We start from the raw sequence: 23,078 nt of genomic DNA, 5'->3' as shown, positions 1-23,078 counted from the left end.
CACCTCAGATTAGTGAGCATGTCGTACAATCTGTGGTTAAATTCATATTTGCCTATCACGTGTTCCCGGTGATTGTTGAAAACTCATTACATTTTTTTTTTGAAATTCAGAATTACAAATGCGCAAGATAAAGCATGGCTTTTCAAAAAAAAATAAATATTCACAAAAAATATTACAATGAAAGTATAGTATTAAAATTTATTTTGTAAGAGGAAAAAATTGCCTTTCTTATTTAAAAATAAAACAAGTAAAAAAAACACAGTTTTACAGTCTCTCCAGAAGAAGAGAGGACCAGAATCGATCTCTGACTCAGTGACAGTGGAAGTCAGCTGTAATCTTTAGGGTCAATTTCTGTATATATGGATTATTCTCATTTTGATCTTTCTCATCGTGACCCTCCCGCAATGATTATATATATATGAACGGAGATAGTGTAAATTTACTCACGCATGCGGAACTCCACACCATCACGTCCGTTCATCGAGAAGCTCCATCATCTTCGCCGTTCTTCGTGGTCGAGCCAGGCAAATGAACTGACGTCGTGCATGTGATAGTCACAGGAACGGACGGCAGACGTTACAATTGCAAATGACAAGTTTCGCCACCATCAGGAGGGGACGCTGTACTGGATCTTTCCTTTTCTTCGACCTCGTTCTCGTTCCCTTCCTTCGCTTGGCCGTAATAAAAGGGGGAGAGGTGGGTGGGAAAGCTCGAGGTCTTTTTGGATCTCTTCGCCAAGGTCCTCTGCGTCTTTCTCTCTCTTGCTTCACCCCTTTTACTGTTCCTGATCTGGTGGAATCATGCTTCCCGTGGAGCTCTGAGCCTCTGGCCGGTCTTCTCTTGGAGATTCGACTTCGATCTGCAAGGTTCTGTTTCCCTCTATTTACTTGATTTGTTTACCTCCAACTTTGGTCGATTGCAATGTTGGAAATGTTGCCAGGTAGATAGCTTCCTCGTTCTTGTGTTACAGTGAAGCTTTTTTCTGCTTACCGACTCGTTCCTTTTGGAGTTAGTTGTTTGTCTTTATTCCAAAAAAAAATTGGTGCGTAATCGCGTTAAGATTTCTCTGGGAGATGAATGCTGGTTTTTCTGATTTATGTTCTTATTCTTTACGCTAGCTCCTTAAGTAAGTTGGATGGTCGAAGTTTTATCTTTCACTTTGCTCTCTGGATCATGGTAACGAACAAGTCATACCCTTCAAGTTTTGTTACTTATCCTTTGCCACTATGTGTTGACTATTCTGGAGGATTCGTGTTCCCCACACTAAAGAGAATTTGTTTTTCTATTCATGCACTATTAGCTTCTGAGTCGGATGTATAAAAAACTGGCTTGAACTGTCATGAGAAGCAGATCCAAAATAGAATACTTGAATTGTTTAATGTAGTAAACAGAATGTAATTTTATGTATTTTTGTCAAATTTGGTTGGCATCTGATATGTTATTTATTAGACTTGTATTTCCCTGAAATCAAACACAAGTTAACTGATACCATAAGAATGAGCTAGAAATTCTAAATGGAGATTAAGTCCATGTTTCCTTGATGGATGGCTAAGGAGCAGTGGATAAGTTCACAGATGGATGATCATTTTGCTGGATGAATTTGAGCATCCATCCTTCATAACATCCACTCAAAATCTGATCAAAACTAATCAAAATTCTACTTCTATCCTTCTGCTAAATTTGGTTTGCTGTTGCTCCCTTTCCCATCATTCTTCTTCCAATGGTGATAGTGGCAGTACTGACATTGGATATGTTCTCTATATGGTGTACACGAGCACTGTGATCCTCATTGCGGCAACAACCTTGTGGTTGCATTGAGTGAACATGTTGCTCCCTGATTCCGACATCCAGGTCGAGGAGGTTGGCTTGCTTTGGTTTTCACGTTGTGAACCACAACTAGGTATCTAGAGGTGAAGGATCAATAAATTAAAGAATTGACAAGTGGTCCTTGGCTTGAGGAGGTGATGTTGTTGTTGTTGTGACTGAACAAGTGGTTGCGGTATGAGATGGTCACTCATCAGTCAATCCATCAGCAGGTGGTCCAGCTGTGATAGAGCTACAAGGGTGTTATGTTCAATGATGAGTGCCTGTGTAGTAGCTTGTCAAGCCAAATCACTAACCAGAGGCTGTCAGCATTAAAGTCTATGGTTGCAGATAGGTTGCTGAAGGTGTCTGAAAGAGAAACAATGAGAAAGAAGAGTAAAGAAATCTTTGATATAATTGTCATTTGAATATTCAAATTATCTAACCTCCCATGTATATATCCTCTCAAGGAAACAACTCACATATGTGTATATTTGTATTTTACCTGTCTTCCATATAATCTAGATTATTTTCTCTGAATATGGTAGACCCTTTTGCAGGCTAGTCAAGATACCCTAGTTTCTTTAAAAACACCCATTACTTATTGTTGTGCCACAATGTAGGATGCAACTGATAGCTGCTAAGTTCATCTCAGAGAATGATATTGTTGTATCTAGTTAAACAGCTGTTAGCTCCTCTCCTTTTTTCACATTTACATCTCTGTTCTCTATGATTAGTTTTCTTTTTCTTTCTCATGCTAAATTCACCTACCAGATCACTGACATTAGTTTTCAGTGCTTTATAGGATCATGCACAAGTCTTAATTCCTAAACATAGGATAATTTAATTGATTGTAGTCAGTCTTAACTTCTAATGTCTTTACATTCTCACATTAGGCTGGCAAATCCACTATAGTCCAAGTTGACTCACTGGCTTTACAATGACCTGACTTCTTTTGTCATTTTTATTCTTGTCTACAGCCTCAATGAGCTCAACAATTTCAACAAGGAACATTAATCCACCAATGAGGATTGCCTCATTGGAACCACCACAGCCATGGCTATCTTCAGCTACTAGTCAAATGGACCCAACTGACAGTGATGATAGTGATCAAAGTGAGCTGCTATCAGTGACTTGGAATCAAGACTATGGATGCTTTTCAGTTGGAACAAGCAATGGTTTCAGGATTTATAACTGCAACACTTTCAAAGAAACCTTTAGGAGAGATTTGAAAAGTGGGGGCTTTGGCATTGTTGAAATGTTTTTTCGTTCCAATATCCTAGCTCTCGTAGGCAGTGGTTCCAATACACAATATCCACCTAACAAAGTAGTGATCTGGGATGATCATCAGAGTCGTTGCATTGGCGAATTTACATATAGATCTGATGTCCGAGGAGTGAAACTAAGACGAGATCGTATTGTCATAGTTCTTGAGCATAAGATTTATGTATATGATTTCACAGACCTGAAGCTACTTCATCAAATAGAGACTCTATCTAATCCTAAAGGACTTTGTTGTCTCTCACATCATTCCAGCACCTCTGTGTTGGCATACCCTGGTTTGCATCGGGGAGATGTCCGAGTTGAACATTTTGGTTTGAAGATGACAAAATCTTTTAGTGCTCATGATTCTCAGATATCTTGTATGACTCTTACCTTGGATGGGCTACTTCTAGCCACTGCAAGCACAAAAGGCACATTGATCAGAATATTTAACACCATGGATGGTACACAACTGCAAGAGGTAGAACTTCAAGCTTTGCCTTATGCTACTGATCTGATAAGAAGTAGAACATGCTCCTTATTTTGGTTGTAGTGCTCTAATTTTATTGGAAACATTTAGGCTGTGATATATTTAGAAAAGGTACAAACTCTTTTCCTTGCTCCCAATGGTTTTGCTATACACTTAGGAAAGTATATCCATTAGTATTATCTTTCTCAACCTTTTGAATGTATAATCCACATTCTGACAAGCTCACAAATTAGTCAATGATCGCTAGTTGCTTAAGGGTTTTTTTTTTTTTTGTGAAAAAAAAGCATAAGGGCTCTTTTGCAGGTTCAAGACTTTACTAGAGCTAAGTTTTTATATTATAGTGATTTAAGTAATTGATTTATCTAAATGTAGGAATTTTAGTGTGTTTAACGTTGCAATACTCTAGTGTGAGACTGTGAGTTAGATTAGCTGGTTGTTTAGCTTAGTTTATGTCCTTTTTTCCTTTTTTTTTTCTAATTCTGGGAAAATGCTTGCTAAATTTCACATTTGACAAGATTAAAGTTGCTTCCCTCTGGTTTCTTTAAGGATATTAGCTTTCTAACTATGCTTTTAGCCTGTCATCTGCATAGAGGATGAGAGTATAAATGTGTCACTTCTTAGTGTTATGAAGTTATATGCTTTATTTTATTTTGTTTTATTTATTTATTTGCATTTTCTTTCGTTCTGTAACAATCTGTCATTGTAGACTAATACTGTCTATGATGAATATTTGCTCATTGATTGGTAACCATATTATTTTGTGTGTTGACTCATTTTATTCACTTATATATTTCTTGTCAATAAAAGTATAGGTACGCAGAGGACTAGATAGAGCTGAAATATATAGCATTGCCCTTTCTCCAAATGTACAGTGGCTGGTTGTTTCAAGTGACAAAGGAACTATTCATGTGTTTAGTCTTCGAGTTAGAGTGGCTGGAGAAGATGCTTCCACCCAACTTGCATATGCTCAAGCTCCAGGAATTGCTCATCAGAACTCTTCTAGTAGTCTCAATGCCCTTGTATCTACAAACACTGGAACGAATACCAACTCATCACTGCATTTCATGAGAGGTATGCCATTCGTGCCTAGGCCACTGCTTGTTCTTTTCTGTATTGTTCATGCTGGGAACAATACCTATTAGAATAATTCCACTGATTGATGGATTCGGTTTGATTTATTTTCTTAGAAACAAAAAAGCCTGTTAGAATATCTACTATAGTCGAGGAATATCTCTAGAATTGTTGATTTGTGGCGATTCTGACTTGTGTTACAGCTCAATAGCTATTTAAAAATATAAATCATATTTATTAATCTGATTTCTGTTTACTTATTGCAACATCTATTAAGGGTATACTAAAGAATCCTTGAATTAAACTATTATTCAGTCCTAATGGTGCAAAGTGTCTTTTTGATATTTGGTTTAAAATTCACACCTAGAGTTCTCATTGGATAGGACTCTGATGTGGACGCCGAGGTGGACACCTTTGTTGAACATCGCTATAGTTGAAAGCAAATTAATTACTACCTAATTAGCTATTAGAAATAAATTAGCTATTGCCTAATTAGTAGAAAAAAAATAATGGCCTAATTTAACTACTACTATAGTAGAAAACAAATAATGGCCTAATTAGTTTTTCTATTTTTGATTCCTTATTTTCCTTTATGGTTGGTCTTTCCTAATCTTGTCATGTTTGACTCCTTATATAAGGAGTGTCATTATTAATAAAAGGGGAGAGAAAAATTGAGCAATTAGGACTCTGTCTAGGACGAGTCTTCCCCCTTGAGTGATTTGGACTCTGTCTAGGACGAGTCTTTTTCCTCCTCCCTTCCCTCCTAACATGTTGCATGACCAAGTATGGATTCGGATCTCGACTTGTGACTCGATCCTATACTCGAGACCATATCAACTTGGTATCAGAGCCGGTCATGGGTGACACGGATCCTATCACATCCAAACTTGAGGCCTTCATGGAAAGATTGATGTCATAACAACAAGTTTTCATGGAGTAGATCACTTCATGCCAGCAAGGACTAGAGGAGCAGATTGCCGAGATTTCCCGTACTATTCAAGATGCTAGACAACCACCTTTGCACACTGCAGACAACCCTACCAGTGTAGAGTATGACCCTTCTAGAGGCTCAGAGGTCAAACCTGAACTGCCAACCAGCGGCACCTTGGCTCCGCGATACTCAAAGATGGAGTTTCCCACCTATTCTGGAGAAGGGGATCCGCTGAGCTGGGTTAAAAGGTGTGAAAAATTCTTTACCAACCAAAGGACCACAGAGGCTGACAAGGTTGGCCTTCCTGCCTTCCATTTGGTAGGGGAAGCCCAACTTTGGTTTGATCAGGTAGAGCAAGAAGAGCCAGAGATGACTTGGAAGCAGTTCAGAGACCACTGTGATATCCTCTTTGGCCCGCCCCTAAGCAACAACCCTTTGGGAGAGCTAGCAAATCTGAATCAGACAAGCTCTGTAGAAGACTATCAGCGCCAATTTCAATCTCACCTCGCTCGGACCTCGGACCTCCGACCACAACAACAAGTTGACTTATTCACTGCAGGGCTAGTCGAAGATCTCCGTATCGACATCGAACTGCAGAAGCCTGAAAACCTAGGCATTGCAATGAATATGGCCAGGGCACTAGAACGGAAGCAGTGCTTCCATCAAGGTGGGGGGCTGCTGCGCACGAATTGGAGCGGGACCACAACCAAGCTCAACACCAGCAGTGGAGACCCTCCTTTGGCGAAGACCAAGACCCGGACATCAGCAAGGAGACTCCACCTGTTTCATTTTTCAAGCGACTCGCGCCGAGATGGCAAATTGGAGAGCCAAGTGCCTTTGTTTTAACTATGATGAATCCTACTTCACGGGTCACAAGTGTAAATGCCTGTTTTGGATTGAAGTGTCTGATGATGACACGGAAGGTGAGGAAGAGGGGGAAGTGAATTAAAAAATTTCCCTTCATGCTATTAGTAGTGTTATACCCCGCTTTCGAGCTTGAGGACAAGCTCAGTATCGAGGAGGGGAGTGATGATGTGGACGCCGAGGTGGACGCCTTTGTTAAACATCGCTATAGTTAGAAGCAAATTAATTACTACCTAATTAGCTATTAGAAATAAATTAGCTATTGCCTAATTAGTAGAAAATAAATAATGACATAATTTAACTACTGCTATAGTAGAAAACAAATAATGGCCTAATTAGTTTTTCTATTTTTGATTTATTGTTTTCCTTTATGGTTGGTCTTTCCTAATCTTGTCATGTTTGACTCCTTATATAAGGAGTGTTATTATTAATAAAAGGGGAGAGAAAAATTGAGCAATTAGGACTCTGTCTTGGACGAGTCTTCCCCCTTGAGTGATTTGGATTCTGTCTAGGACGAGTCTTTTTTCCTCCTCCCTTTCCTCCTTACGTGTTGCATGACCAAATACGGATCCGGATCTCGACCTACTCGATCCTATACTCGAGATCATATCAGACTCAAGTATTGACTGGCTAAACTTTTATATAAAAAGGTTTGACCGACAGTTTTTTAGGTAAGTCCATACTTGTGGCAAAGTAATAGAAAGCACTAGAACAAGAGAAGGACAATGTTAATATTTAATTTGAAACTTCAGATCATTGGAAGACCACATTACCAGTTTGCCAGAAGGTGTGAACCTGCTGAGTGCTAGCGACTGTAAGTGAAACTGTATGTCAAAACATTTGCAGGGTTGAGGTTCAGATACTTGTACCGTAAAAACCATATCAAGGTTCTTGGTGATTGATTGTCTGCCTTTAACACCCATTCAATTTTAAAAAGTAATACCATTGTTCTACATTGAGCTTTTGGTTCATAAAGGAATTTTACCAAACAGTTCTACAATATGCAATAAAGAGCATAGTTATTAGACTCATGATTCACAATTCGAATTGAACTATTCTATTTAATTAGCATTGAAAAAGGTTCAAACCATATGGGTGAATTGTTTGGATCAAGAATCAGTTCGCTTTTATAAAATTCAAACCAATTTGTTACTAATCAACCAATTTCCAATTTTGAAATTAACTATTAATTGGATAATATGGTAAATGAACACTTCTGCATAATTAATTTTTGGTTAAAAAATTCTCTTTAATGATTCATCTTGACCCTCTGCATGTATTTTCTTCAACCCTTTGCTCGTTGGAGCCTACTTCTTTAGGTGATAGCTCGTTGTCTACGAGCCTGTTCTCATCAAAGGTTGCTTCTTTAACCATGGCTCATCATCCTCAACCCTGTTGGGCCTTCTCAAACAGTTGGCTTGGTCCGAAGCTTTGGGAGCTTCTTCCTCTTGCATCTTTGACCACAGAGTATCTCTTAACACTTGTCTTCAGGAATCAATCATTGACCAAATGTAGCTGATATTTGTATTTCTTGAGCATCCTTAGTAATCCATGTTGACTAGAAGAAGTCTTTTAATCCACATTGACGTCTATATTCCTTGAGCGCCTTTGGTCAAAGGGCATCTCCTCTCTATTTTCCTCTGCATTCCTCACCTGTTCCTTAAGCTTCTTTAACAAAAAAACTGATTATTTGTCCTGATTTTTGTCCTCAACAATCAATGTTGATGACTTGCTGATTTGTTGACCAAGACATTAAAAGCTTCTTCAACCAATGTCTATTGTCCTCACCTGTTCGTTAAGCTTCTTCAACCATAAGACTAATTATTTCTCCTATTTTTGTCCTCAACTATGAATGTGATGATTTGCTGATTTGTTGACCAAGACATTAAAAGCTTCTTCCCTTTTACTAGTGAAGGCAATTATTGAGAAAGAAGCCGAAGAGGAAAAGGAAGACTACGATAGATCAAGATAATGTGATATCTTAATGTAGATGATAATATCTCAATTGAGGAGGATATGGAGTGACATGTGTCTTTTTGATTTTTTTTTTAAATGTAATTCAGTCATCTAAAAGATAGATAAAACTTTAGTGTATTTTTTAGAGATAATATGACTCTTTTAGTATTTGTGACATTTTTCTTTATTAATGTAGATGTTAAAAATGATATTCTTACAAATTTTAGTAAGATAATTTTTTCTTGTTTATCATTTGAACATGAATCTTACAATTCATGATTTCTAAAATCACCAAAACGATTGACTATTAGACTATGCTCTTCTATATGATTCGAACCTTACTTTGAATTACCTTGTATTTTCAATATGAAAAACTGATTTTTTTTTATACTTGAATTTTTATTATTTGTCGAGGATGCTTGTCTTCATGCCTAGCTTTCTCAATAGATGCATGATCCTTCTCTAATTGGGTGGTTTGATCAGGTGTCTTGCCTAAGTATTTCAGTTCTGAATGGTCTTTTGCTCAGTTTCACTTGCCAGAGGTTACTCGTTATATTGCTGCATTTGGATCACAAAACTCAGTTATGATTGTTGGCATGGATGGCAGGTACTAATCAGGCTACCTTGTACTAAAGGCAAAATCAGTATAGATGGTAGATTTCTTCCATTTGCATGCCAGGTTTATCTTCTCTAAGATATTTGTTATTCACAACCCATTATGAAAGCTTCATTCCACTATGCTCTTCTATACCATACCAAAATATTACCAATTTTATGCCATCCTTTGGTTAAATAATTCCAGATGAATGATATGTTAGCATACTTCCTTAATCTGATATTGTGCTGAAAGCTATTGCATGACATTCTTGGGTAATTTAATGTATGCTTAAAAATAAGAATAGTAGCTAGAAGAAATAAGCAGAAAGAATATAAGGAGACAGGTGAAGTAAAGGCCAGTGGCATAACCAGAATTTTCAATCAGGAGGGGCGATTTTCACCATCTAAAAGCCTAAATTTCAAATTTAAGGAGATGAAATGAACTTAAATTCGAAAATTTCGACCATAGCCCTTGGTTCTAGTTGAAATAATGATCTGTCGATCTCCAAAGCTTATTTATGATTCAAAGTTGAAAAATCATTTGTAATCTCGCTTTCTTATAATATTTAGCATTCCTACATATGAGGTTTTCATTGCGATCTAAATAACCTTCCTAATTAATAACCTAATAAAATAAAATTTATTCTTTACCGCTCTCCTTCAATTAATGAAATATTAAAAGAAGAACAAAATAATTTACTCCTCTTGGAATATCATTGTTTTTGAGAAAAATAGAGAAGAGAAAATAGGGAGGAATAAGCAAAAGAGGAGAACTATACCTTATTTATTAACAACCTTGAGTAGTTTCGGTGAGTTTGGCAACGACAGAAAGAGAGCAAGGCAAGACAAGATATGACTATTCTTGCGGTGCCAATAAAATCCTAAAAAACATGAGAAGAGGAAGAAGATGCGAGGGCTGAGGCCTGCTTTTGTTGCTGAAAGAGGGTAGCAGCTGATGTTACATTTCTTGCGTATCAGAGAAGAGAAAGGAGAAGAAAAGAGAACTCTTGTTCTCGAGAAGAGGAGAGGAAAAAGTGGTAAGTTTACTACTATTGGAGAAGAAGCAAATGAGGAAGAAGAGGAAGAGAAAAATAAAAGAGAGAGATGGACGAAAGGGTGACATAAGGTACAATGGGTCGGGGTTGCAATATGCTTATAGAGAAAAGGGTGAGGAAAAAAATGAAATAAAAAGTTTACTCAAAAAATATCCTAATTTATTTTAAATCGATCAAACTCGTTTAAATCTTAAACTTGGTTCGGCTATAACTTAACCAAATCAACTCCAAATCAATTCTTTTTTGAACTAACGTAATCCTTATCTCACACCTACTTGTTAGAGTTTGTTCAAATCTGATTCAATTTTAATTTAGCGCTTTCACTTCGTGTCTTACGATTTAGTTCATCCATTTATTATTATATATTTTATTTTTAAAATTCAATACTTAATATTTCAAGTTGTGATATTTCCTAATAAAAGCGGTACCGATGGATAACTTAGGTTGTGGTCTTTTCAAATATGTGATCAATTTCAATTTCTGAAAATGAACAGTGATGAATCAGCCCATCAAAGTGATGATGAAGAATTTTCAAATATATAATATTAATATTTTAACAAAATGTGAGAGTGGCAGTCACACCCCCCTCATCCATGTGGCTATGCCCCTGGCCAATAACCTTTCTTTGGTATAATTGATAACCTTTCTTAGGTATAATTGACTTGATTTAACCCACAACTTTTTATCATGCTGATTTTTTTCACAGCAAAATGAATTTTCTTTATTCCTGGCATGGCTCTGTCCTGTTCAATTTAAGAAATCTTGTTCTGTGAACTACTTATGATGTTTTGATATCATATTTTAAATTTAAACTTTGTGTGTACATACAATCTAAAACTATGATCCAAAACTCTGTTTGATCGTGGTTTGGTGGTATTCCATGGTATTGAAATTTCTTAAGCATCCATTTGTTCCAGCTATTTGGGATAGCTACCTGTATCTTATCCTTTCATAGCACAGTTGAATTTATGGGCCACTCTGTTATAGATTTTATGTAGTGTCTTTGAGAATAAGTAGCTCGTAAGAACAAAATTTCTTCATTACAAATTGTCCTTTTTCTTTTTGAATGGAAGATCTTGGTACTTGTCTCTTGAGTCTGTTTATAGAGTGTTTAACTTATAGTTTATTGCGTCTGTTGACTTTTAGGAGAAAGAAAAGCGAGAAGTTTATCTAGAACTAAGAAAACGTATTGTAATGTCTAACTGATGTAGGCAACTTCGTACACTTGTTGGTGCTTGACAATTCAACATTGCTAAAGGTAAGGATTAGGTGAAGAATAATATATATTAAAAGTAAGGCATCAGCTAAGGAATCACATTGCAGGAATGAAAACACTACATGCCTAATTAGGAGGGTGCCACCCTTTTATTTTCAACTATGGAAATAAGTCACCTAAATCAGATTACAGTTCTAACCTTGGAAACAAAAGTAGGTCTTCAGATATTGTGAAGAAGCTAGAACTGGAGTTCGAAATTGAGGAGAGAAGGTAGCACTGAATGAAGAAAATAAATGCTTACCTTATAAAAAGAAGGGGAAAAATGAAATAAATTATAATTATCTTGTTATTCCTCGTATAGATTTTCACTCATAAGTGTTGAAATCTGATGAAGCTTTGTTGTCGTCTCTACCTTTGTCGCTTGGCATTGAGAGCCACATTAAGTTAATTGTCGGATACGATATTTGCATCTATCTCCACTCCCACAATGCCACCTTTGGCCAATCTGCTTGCCTCCCTCCCTGAACTATAACCATTACAACAACACCTTGCATAAAGAGTGGGCAGACTAGGAATTTGACTAGGTCTATTGGTTTCTACCATTTCTCGTCTCACAAAGATTTACATAATGCAATTTAACAATCTGTCTATCAATCGTTTTATTACCTTTTAAAGGTACAACATCCAAGTAATGTTTTGTTAAAAGTTTCGTGAAATGATTGCTTGTTTGCCATAGTCATAATGATTAAGTTTTTTTAAAAATAAAAATATAGAAGATAAAAAAATAAATTATTTTTATTGGGTTGTATTATATTACTTTTAGATCTTTGTTAATTATACTGGTATAGGATTGAATTTGATTATGGACTCTACTTCATATTTCCTCTAATTTCACCATTTTATGTCAAAGTCGGTCAAATGATTTATTTTCTTTTTGCTAAGATCCCTCCTTGTTCTATTTTTTGCTTCCTCCAGCTTCTGTAGGTGCAGCTTCGACTTAGTGAATGGTGGCCAGATGTTACAGAAGGAATACGTGCGGTTTTTGGAAACTGATTCCCACCGGCTAAAGTCAACAGCAAACTGATCTTTTCTACAACATACACTTAAATATCATCTAATGGCTGCCTGTGTTGTCCAAAATATGCTGTATCTTCCAACTTTGTAAATCCTATAAAAAGCATCTGCATAATGATGTGTGCAGGTATCGATTTACTTTCACTCTTTAGTACCCATATAACCTGTAAAAAAGAAATCCCACTTCTCATCTTTGTACAGTTGTTGAATTGTAGACCCAAAAAGTATATGGCCATGTTTAAAATTTGATCTACATATGGTAGTCAAGGTATCAATTAGCATTCGATACCATGCTTCATTCAACTCTGAAACAGAATGCCAAGGTATGATCTAAATGGCCCATGGCAATTCTTTTGTTGGATGCCTTGGATCACAGTATTTTATTCCCATAAAGTATGCCTGTTATTATATAATTTGCAGAGAACACATTTTACTCGCCGGGCCCAAATTATAATAATGTAATATAACACATGACAGGTTAAATAATTCTAAGGTTAAAAAACTAATATTCAGAGGTTATCATTATTCATTCTCATAGTTTTACAGTTGGCTCTTTTCATAATTTGCTCTTATTACCTCTCGACTTGTTTTTCGACATTAGCTGCGACTGCCATTGTAAATCAGTACAAACCCTTAACCTTCTTCGAGTACATGTGATTCATCCTTGAACTGCAATTTACAGTCAGTAAAAATACAGATACTGCTAGTGGTTTTTCGTTTTTTCACTCTGAGTACATGTATCTATCACTGCGAGTGGTGTCACTTCTGGTGTTTACTTCCCTACTAAGGAGCATCTCATCGTAAACTTGAATGGGAGCACCATTTGCATGTTCAACGAAGGTGGCAGATGGATATGCTGAATTTGATTTCTCCTTCAGTTCATCATCTTTCAGTATGTTCTCGATCTCCTTTATTATATCGTTCATCGTTGGACGATCGTCTGATGAGTCTTCGACGCATTGCAAAGCCAATTCCACAAACCTCCAGAAGCCAATGAGACATCCATCTTCAACAAGAGCTGGATCAATTATGTCCTTTAGGCCATAGAGTTCTTTCTCACTCTTGTCCAGTAGTGTCCTCACCTCGCGAACGATGTATTTACCCTTCGCTATCGGCATCCTAGAACTGATCAACTCCAACATTACGACTCCAAAGCTATAAACATCACTTTTGGCTGTCAATTGTTGGGTCATGAAGTATTCAGGATCAAGGTAACCCTGTGGAGATCAATAATGCATCATTGTTAGGAATGTTAATTTGGTTAGAACACCAGGAGGTAGAGATGTTACCAGTGTTCCCTTAACGGTAGTAGAGACGTGGCCTCGATCGCTGTCCAACAACAACATTGAGAGACCAAAATCAGCAACTTTGGCAGTCAAGTTATCATCCAAAAGGATGTTGCTCGATTTGACATCCCTGTGGATTATCGGAGGTTTAGCGAGATCATGTAGATAAGCCAATCCCCTAGCTGAACCCAAAGCTATATTAAGTCTTCTTTTCCAATCCAATTTCAGATCATTACTTCCTGCAATTAACAGAAGTTACTGCCGTGAGGTGGGAAGAAAACAGCCATGGAAGATTAAAATTCCATCAGAGGCAGTGTTTGGAGATTCTACCAGACAAGTTATCAGATAAAGTTCCATTGGAGATGTACTCATACACCAGCATCCTTTCGCCCTTTTCAAAGCAGAATCCTACAAGTTCCACAAGGTTCTTGTGGTGCACCCTGGACAACATCTCGATCTCGGTCTTGAATTCAAGTCCACCTTGTTTGGAACCCTTCTGAGATCTCTTGATTGCAACTATCTGCCCATCTGAAAGGTTTCCCTTGTAGACCTGAAAAAGATACAAAAAGCACTTGAATAATATCTGATGACGGACGGTTACTGATCTTAAAGGCAATGCAATAGCAAATTTCTTACCTTTCCATATCCACCTGATCCAATTTCATTGTCTGTCGAGAAATTGTTTGTGAACCTTTTAATTTCATCTAGAGAAAAACATCTTGCTAGTTTAAGCTGTGGAGCATCTCCTGCATCGTCACCAGCTGAGCCCCATGATGCTACAACACGAATAACAACAATCGTTAAAAGCCTCGTACAAAGAAACAAATGGCTTCGGCTAACAAAATAGATTCTGATCTCCTAACAGAATAAAGATCTGCCCAACCACGATTATGGACTAGGAATTAGGAACTACTTCATGTTGATTAGCACCTCAATTTTGTAATTTGCAACTAATGTTTTTGTGGAGGTATCTTACCAAAAGGGTTGTTCAGATTGTTGGCCTTTTTAGCTCTCTTTTTCTGCCAATATGCATAGGTTCCGAGCCCCGCGATGATCAATGCTGCAGCAACAGATCCAGCTACTAGTGCAATGACTAAAGATCGATTTGCTGCGAGCCATTCAACAGTGCCGGCAGAACAGGTATCAGTAATCTCCAGCTAGAATATATGAGATGTCAAAATTGCTAGCTTAATTGTGCTAAGAACTATACCCTTTTTCTGGAACACATACGGCGAAGGATTGAAATGGCATGGCCCATACATTTCAGGAAGCAAGAGGCTTTGGCTGTTCAAATCAAACCATTGCAGTATCTGGCTCCTAGTAAAGTCTCTTTTATTTTTAGAGCAAATTTTTAGCTGTACTTGAAGATATGCATTACCATCAAAGAAATAACTTCCAAGAGAGTAGGCAACTGGAGTGCCATTAAGATTATCGACCACTACATTCCACATTGGTTGAAGATTATTGCTAATGTCACTAAAGGAAGGTGCTCTGCAAATAATTGAGCCTTCATAAGGATTTGAGCAATCAACGCTCGAGAAAGAAGTCGTTGAGTCTTGTTGAAGATTACAATATGATGTCCCTTGTAGCAGAACATTATTACAAACTGGATTCCCCACAAGTCTAAAGACATATAGTTGGAAGAGAAAGATCAGACGAGAACACAGTTTATTGTTCCCAATGTATTAATAGGAAGTCGAGAAGTGCTCACATTATAGAATTGTTATAGTTGGAAGAGAGTGTAACTGATCGCAACTTATTGTTCTCAAAGTTTACCACTTTCAGCTCCCTACTAATGTTGTTACCCATGTTGAGATCACCAGTGAATTCATTATCATCAAGCTTCCTATAAGTTGATCACTGAAAAAGTTTATTTTTAAAGATACAGCAGTATCTTGGAAATTTTGCTATCTTGGATGAAAATCCTTACACTTGTTGAAGCCCGGGAAAACTAAAGATTGTTTGCGGCACATCTCCTTGAAGGTTCCCTGATTCTATATTTCTGACAAAACCAGTGGTGAATTCTTGGATTAAGATGCTAACTCAAGACAACATGAGATTTAGAATTAACCAGTATTTGGAACTTTGAACTTACAGAGTTGTGAGATTTAGCAGATCTGAGAACCATAATGGAGCTACAGATTGACTGAATGAGTTGTTACTTAAATCCCTGAACAAGAACTGTTAATAATTTCCTGATTCTCAATAACATGCTGCATCAACAATGGATTAGGATTCTTACAGATAGTTGAGGGCGGTCATTCCAGTTAGGTCTGGCAACATTCCAGATAGTTTGTTGTTCGCTAGGTTTCTAAAAGCAATCGAAACATTGAATTTGTGAATCTAAGTGTGTTAAATACTTGATGGCTGGAATAAGTTGTAAGGAATATAATTGCACAGATTACTCACAGGACATTGAGGGATGTGAGGTTACTAATCCCAGAAGGAATGGTTCCATATAAGAAATTGCTATCGAGACGGCTGAAAATAAAGTGAAAATCATATCAATAAGAAGTAAATTGAATAGTATGATGCTAATAAACGAGACAGATTAGTAAGTAGGCAAGTAGTAACTTAAAAAAACTCACAGGACTTCAAGTGATTGGACAAAACCTATGGAGTCTGGAATTGGCCCAGAAAAGTTGTTATGGTCCAGAAGTCTGAATGCAAGCGATAAATAAGAGATGGAAGAATTATAGAGGTTCAGAAAAGAAGCAAGTAATGTGTAAGTTATTGCTTAGTTGCTTACATATGTATAGCTTTCATGTCGAGGCTGAAAAAGTTATTTGGAATTGATCCTGATAACTGGTTCTTGTTCAAATGGCTGTTAAGGAAATAATAGACAAATAACAAATTCATACTCAAGAATTCCTAGTTTTCAATCTCGATCAATACCATCATCAATACTAGTCTTGCAAAAAAATCAATTGTAGTTCTTGCATACTTACTGTTGGAAAGAAAAATCAAATATAATCTAAATTCCCTCTCTTTAGTTGGAAAGAAATTTACTTCTTTCTCCGACCAATTTAGAAAGAAATTTGGATAGATTGAAAACTCACTACTGCTGAGATTGAAGTTTCACACAATTCTTTCGCCTATGCACTTGTTACTTTGTACTTATGGACAATGTTTTATTAGTTTGCACATTATGTTACTATAATTATTGTGCTTGAGTGAGAATCATCTTAGCCCGTTAAAGAGGCACGAAGACGTATTGCAAGTGTTTGTCTAGAAACTCCATGCCATAGTTCAATAGCTGACACAGGGGCGTGCCAAGCTGAGGAAATTGTTGAAAGCCAAGATGAGCTCACTTACAGCTTGATAACTTTGGTCCTTATGATCTGTTTTGGAATACAGAAAATTATTTATGAATTCAAAGATAGGCTTACAAATGAGAGGTATTTAGAAGCTGATCTAATCCCCAAGAATGACTTGTTGAATCTGGGAGATGTCCAGACAATTGATTGTCAGCAAGGTCGAACCAGTTGAGATTGAAGAGTCTACCAAGAGAAGCAGGTATTTCACCACTGAATTTGTTGGAGTTTAGTGATCTGGAACATAAGTTTAAGAACCTCCAATTCATGAATATTTGATGAATATAAGTTCCAAAAATGGCACAACAAAGATCTGAGTACTCACAACACAGTGACGTTAAGTAGGTTGCCTATTTCATCAGGGATCTGATCACTGAACTTGCAACCAATCAATCTCCTAAGAAATAATGAATGGATTCCATCATCACATCTATGAGCATAGATCTTCTTATAAGAGTTTCCTACTGACTTACAAAGTTTTAAGCTTCGTCAAGTTCCCAATGCTCGGAGGAAGTGGACCGCCAAGATTTAGGTTAAATGAAAGATCTCTACAAGTTCAACACAATGTCATACATTGAAACATTAGGATTTGGTTTCTAAAGAATTTAAATAATTTGACATACAATTCTTCCAACTCTGTCAGCCTTTGTATGTCACTGCTCAAAGTTCCTTCAATGCCCATGCTGAATAGCCTCCTGAAGACACAGATTGTGGTCAATGATAAGGCCATTAAGAGTAACTTGTTCAGAAAACATATTGTTTGTCGACATACTTCATCACAGATATGGTGAAGAGTATCTATTACGTATAGATTTTAAAGTACTAATTTGTGCACAGCACTTATGCATGGAAGGAAGCCTTCATAGACCTAAAGTGAAGGGCCTTCTCTTCCTTTTGCTCCTGAGTTTATTGTTGAAGAAAATACTCACAGGCCGGTTACCCTCGAAGCCGAGCAGAGCACACCTTCCCAGGCATCACCACAAGGATCATTGGATTTGCTCCAGCTTGGAGGTGTGTTCCTCCATTGGCTAGCCAGAGATTTGAGAGCAGAAACTGATGATCATCATGTCAGCAATTTAGTTAATTCTTGTGCTAAACAGCATTATATTCTCTCCTTCAGAAATATTCTTCTTACGAATGGATGTAAGAAAAGATCATATTTCAATTGAAAAACACAAGGAAAGGAAGAAAGGAACTACCATCCTGTGAATCTGTTGCGCAGAAGCTAAGTCTAAGACAGGCAAAGCACATCAACAGCAGACAAAACCCCTCCATCTGTGAAGAAAGCTACTAGCTTTAGCTTTCGATCAGTTGAACCACACCATCATTCCGTAAAAGCTATATCTCTTATACCTTAATCTGAAGCCAATGGAGCTTCAATGCTGTTGGTTGCCTTCTTTGGGCAGTCCGAGAGACAAGGAAGGTGAACAAGCACAGCTTGGTGCAGGGAATAAAACCATGCACAATGTCGCTATCACTGAGGTCGTCCGAAGGATTAAACTATAACATTTGAACAAGGACTTGTAAATGAAAGCCAGGTGTATGCAAACTATGCAATGCTAGTGACAAAAAGAATATGAACAATTGATTGCCGTCTTGCACATTGTTTTTAAAGAAAGTATCGATCAAGTTCGACAAGAAGAAAAATCTGCCAACATTCTTCAGGTTCGCAAGTTCACACCACGAAAATGACAAGGTGATGATGTTGAATATACCGCATTAATAACTACACGAGATTATATATTGTTTGAGGCTTAAAGCTTAGGAGACTCATTCAAGGTAGCCGGATAGGACAACTGATACGACTAAGTTAACGATGTGTCGACGTGGGCTTATTATGAAGATTAAACTATGTGATTATGTTGATTTAAATGGAAGATATAATTAGTAGACCTGCACATACAAGTGTCCTAAACGTAGATTAAATAGGCAGGTTGGGAGAAAAATGTTAATTAGTGTGTGTTTGCAACTAACAAAACACTAATTCAATCTCAGAGTTTTTGTGGATATATTGGCCAAGTTGGCAAAAGGTGATTCGTTTGCATTTCATGTGCTAGTCACTAGATCGTCCCGAAATATATAAGTCATGTTGCTCAAGTTGAGCACCTGACCTACTTCGCTTGATTTGACCAGCTTATCCAACTGACCCGACTCGAGAAAACACTTTTCCTTTACAGTTTTTGGGTTTTCTAACACACGTTGCTTATAGATCGACAGCCGCAACACAACATAAAACCCACCGTGCACATTACAAGAAAGAAGATAGAACTGTTAACAAATATCCGAGCGTTTCTATATCTATATCATAATTAGAGGTGACAGAGCAAAGGGGAGTGACCGAATTCCCAAACTCCTTTTACAATCAAATTAATAAATAAAAAATCATCAATCTGCTAGTAAGGGATCAGTTTCACCCCTTCATGTTAGAGTATCTCTGTTCCAAAATTGGAAGAACAAACACAGAAGAATCCTATTCTGGTCTCCTCTTGGAGATACGTTTATAACCTTCTGCAACTGGCACGTTTAGAGTTGTTCTTTTCATCCTATTCTGGTATATCTTCCTCCTACTATCTACAGAGGAATAAATCTAATTCCAAAACAGCTGCTTGTTTGATTGGATCTGCTCCAGATAGTTGACACCCGGATTGAAGTAATCCTGGTTTGAGATACTGACAACTGATGCAGGTTCAAATCCAATTGCGTCCATGGTGCTCTGGAAGTCATCCAGATCCAAGCCCATGAACCAATCCTCCTCTTCTTTCACAGCATCCACCTCCTGAAAACCGCCGGCGCCAGAATTATGCTCGACGTCGTCGGAATCTTTAGCACTCCACGCAGTACTGTCTGACCTTTCGTCACCATTCGTGTCAAAGGAATCTGCGGGCTTCCTGTTCTGTTGCGTCTTCTTCTCCCAGTTGTTCTTTTTGTTGTACAAGCGACACAAGACGCAATCATCCAACTGCAGTGATGGATTTTCTTTGGTTAGTTGTCATAATTTTATGATTTAGCGAGGCGGCCGTGCATGGGACTTACTCTCAGATTGCCCTTGTTGTTGTTGGCGGATCGATCGACGTCGGCGAGGCGGTACTCATGCATGATCCAATCCGTCTTGACGCCTCTCGGAGCTTTGCCGTGGTAGAACACCAAAGCTTTCTTTATCCCGATAGGCCGACGGCTTCCCGGCACCGATATCGGCTTGTCGGCGCCGGTGGCTTTCCAGTACCCTCTTCCGGCGGCCCTGTTGGGCCTCGACCCGTTCTGGTACTTGCGGTCTCTCGGAGTGAAGAAGTACCATTCTTTGGTTCCAAACAACGCCATTTCTGGTCACAGAAAGGAGCAATTTTTAGAGCACTGGCAAGGTGTTCGAAGGAATGATTGACGGATAGCTATGCCATGCCATACCTGGAAGGTCCCAAGGGTCGAGCTTGTAGAGGTCGACCTCTGCGATGATGGGGACGTGGAGGCGCTGGCCTGTGGCCTTGCGGACGAGGTAGTCGACGACGAGCTCCTCGTCGGTGGGGTGGAAGCGGAAGCCAGGCGGCAAGTTGAGCTCGGCCTCGGCGTCTCTCCTGGTGGCCATCAATGTCGTCATGTTCATCTTTCTAGCTCTCTGGAAATATATCGAACAGTTGGCTTGCAGTTGAGGTACAGAGGAGTCGGGAAGGGTATATATAAGGACGTCGGAGTTGGTCTGTAGGCGGTGACGAGAGGGCAAGGAACCGGGAGGGGGGGTGGAGACAGAAGGGTGGCGGCGGAGGCGAGAAGGGCCGGGGAAGGTTCGGGGTGGGGGCGTCTTGACCGGAATGAAAAGATAAAAAGTCGAGGAGGAGGAGACGACGACGATGATGAAGTCACGGAGGACGTGTGCGTTTAGGGTCTGCACCTGAACAGATGAATCGATGGTGGTTTTGTTCGTGTCTGACGGCGCAGGTCAAGTCAACCATCACAGCTTTGAAAGATGCCTTGCGTAGTCAGTTCTCGTTGCGTTGAGTGTCAACGGGTGAATTAGGATCTCAGCCAGGATGACATGATTCGACTTGCGATGCTGGCATATTGCAGAATTTGAGTGCAGATGTCGGATGTTATTAAAAAAAAATCTCTCTCATTATTAAAAAAAATTAAGATTCCTTGATCAGGGTTAAAGAAGGATGGTTTGTCTTAATTAGATCTTGATCAACCAAATGACATTTAAGCTCTTCGATCCGACTATGAAAATATCATGGCAACAAAAGCTTGACATCATGCACACTTTTTTGAGAGCCAAGCAATGAGGAGATGCCTAATAGAAGAGGGAAAAGTTGATTGGTTAATCCAGAGTAATTTTAGTCGACTTCACTGTTGAAAAAATAATACTAAATTTATTAAGATTATAAAATTATAAAGAACAATTGTACACAACCTCTAAATATTTCTACTTAACAGGTATATATATTGCATTCAATATAAGACTATTACTTAATTCGTCACATGGCATGTTGATGAACAAAATTAATTAAATTTCATTTAACTGAATAGAATTTATTATAACAGTAAATTTTATTGGTCAAAATGACCAGATAAAAATTTTTATCTTTTAATTATAATGTATGCATATATATATATGAATGTAATTAATATATAAATATGATATTATTAAAATACTTTTGTACATGCATGTATATATTATAATTTACCTGATTCTAATCAATTATAAATTGTTTCAGGAGTCAAACAAGTAATATCCTGAATGAAATTAATGATCAATTATATTTTGTATCTTAATCAAGCGAGAGATGGACCTACTATTCCACCAATCCTTTCGATAAGGTGCATTGAATCAAAATCATGGCTATCTCCTTTTCAAAAAAAAATAATAATAATAATTAAAAGGGAAATAAATTTATTAATTTGTTATCTTTTTTTTTTTAAAAAAAATAAATCATATTTTATTTTCTTTCCCCATGAAACATAGCATGAACTAAAAGAGAATCAACTCAACTCATCATTAAAAGCGTGCCCTGAGATTGCCAAAAGCTATTTTTGATTAATTATTATTATTATAATATATTATTAATTAGGATTGATTCCGGCCGGCTATAGATATAATAATTATAAATGCTTATTAGCATTCAAATTAGTTAAATAAAGAGAAATAATTTGAATAATAAAAATAAGCTGAACTCTTTTTAATGATTAATTTAAAAAGTGCTCTTTGATTTTTTGGAATTTTACGCAATTATCAATTAAATTATATCAAAATTTATCATAGAAACCAGGTCAAAAACAGTGGTCAGTAATCCACGTAGACAATTCAACCTTGCTAGGTGGACTTTTCTTCATTTTCATAGTTTGCGTCAAAATTTAATTATTTATTTATTTTGGAAAAAGAAAAACTTCAAACATGATTCATTGAACTTATCATCTTTCTCAATCCCGGGTTTTGTTCTTCTATTCTTCAAAATCAGAAGAAAAAGGAAATCCTTTGCACATGTTTGGAAGTTGACGTAATCATGCCTGCCAGGCAACTCTGCCTTTTGACTAATTCCTATTTTCTAAGAGCATCTTCAATAGAAATATTTGAAACGAATATTTCTTCAAATATCCTTCCCTCTTAAATACTTTTTATTGGGAGATATTTAAGAAGTGATTGGAAATTATTAGATATAAATTTGTATCCAATGATTTCTTTTTATGGGGCCCATCAAAATGGTGGGTTGTCCATTCTTTTTAATTTAATTAAACCGAAAAAAACAAACGAACGTTTAAAAAAAAAATTTAAAAATAAATAAAACCCAACGTTTGAAACAACAAGCATTGGGAAAAAAACAGAAGCATTAAAAAAATAAATAAAAAATAAACGCTAGAAAATAAAATCAATGTTTATTTATTTTTTGGAATATTGGTTAAATATTTAATTAGTAAGATATTTGATTGTGAAATTGAGGATATTTAAGCGAGAAATATTTGATGAGTATGATTTATAAATATTTGGATGATGAGATATTTCATTGTAAGATTTGAGATATTTGAATAGTAAAATATTTAAAAAGTGATATGGAAATGGAGACCACAAATATTTGAGAGAAATATTCTCAAATATTGTGGATGCCCTAAAGGCAAATTGCTTCCCTTCTCTTACACCGCAACCCCCCCTCCCCCCCCCCCCCATTTCTATTTTT

At 37.2% G+C, this 23,078-nt stretch overlaps 3 protein-coding genes across 4 annotated transcripts; 1 reads left to right on the top strand and 2 right to left on the bottom strand.

The window, feature by feature from the left end:
- The first annotated feature begins 670 nt into the window (after positions 1–670).
- Positions 671–12,573, top strand: LOC122056381 (autophagy-related protein 18d-like). Of its 2 annotated transcripts, none has more exons than XM_042618307.1 (5): positions 671–866; positions 2,784–3,547; positions 4,369–4,627; positions 8,986–9,057; positions 12,222–12,573. In XM_042618307.1, the coding sequence occupies exons 2-4, from the start codon at positions 2,789–2,791 to the stop codon at positions 9,009–9,011; spliced, it is 1,044 nt and encodes a 347-aa protein (XP_042474241.1). In that variant the 5' UTR covers positions 671–866; positions 2,784–2,788; the 3' UTR covers positions 9,012–9,057; positions 12,222–12,573. The 2 variants fall into 2 exon arrangements, with proteins under 2 accessions (XP_042474241.1, XP_042474240.1); XM_042618306.1 differs by lacking the exon at positions 8,986–9,057 and adding an exon at positions 8,862–8,985.
- Positions 12,574–12,863: 290 nt separating this feature from the next.
- On the bottom strand, positions 12,864–18,231 carry LOC122056382 (leucine-rich repeat receptor protein kinase HPCA1-like). The gene is made up of 19 exons (XM_042618308.1): positions 18,120–18,231; positions 17,850–17,973; positions 17,544–17,615; positions 17,394–17,468; positions 17,246–17,317; positions 16,996–17,157; positions 16,356–16,430; positions 16,195–16,266; positions 16,016–16,087; positions 15,849–15,917; positions 15,702–15,776; positions 15,537–15,608; positions 15,318–15,452; positions 14,817–15,229; positions 14,583–14,714; positions 14,243–14,382; positions 13,937–14,156; positions 13,610–13,845; positions 12,864–13,537 (listed from the first exon to the last, which is right to left on the bottom strand). The coding sequence occupies exons 1-19, from the start codon at positions 18,193–18,195 to the stop codon at positions 13,043–13,045; spliced, it is 2,787 nt and encodes a 928-aa protein (XP_042474242.1). The 5' UTR covers positions 18,196–18,231; the 3' UTR covers positions 12,864–13,042.
- Positions 18,232–19,185: 954 nt separating this feature from the next.
- LOC122056380 (NAC domain-containing protein 68-like) lies at positions 19,186–20,678 on the bottom strand. The gene is made up of 3 exons (XM_042618305.1): positions 20,323–20,678; positions 19,954–20,240; positions 19,186–19,879 (listed from the first exon to the last, which is right to left on the bottom strand). The coding sequence occupies exons 1-3, from the start codon at positions 20,516–20,518 to the stop codon at positions 19,508–19,510; spliced, it is 855 nt and encodes a 284-aa protein (XP_042474239.1). The 5' UTR covers positions 20,519–20,678; the 3' UTR covers positions 19,186–19,507.
- Between the last annotated feature and the right edge of the window lie 2,400 nt (positions 20,679–23,078).

Source organism: Zingiber officinale, chromosome 3B (assembly GCF_018446385.1).
Source record: "Zingiber officinale cultivar Zhangliang chromosome 3B, Zo_v1.1, whole genome shotgun sequence".
Lineage (NCBI taxonomy): Eukaryota > Viridiplantae > Streptophyta > Magnoliopsida > Zingiberales > Zingiberaceae > Zingiber > Zingiber officinale.
The sequence above is the reverse complement of the archived record's forward strand: the minus strand, read 5'-3'. Positions and strand labels throughout refer to the sequence as shown.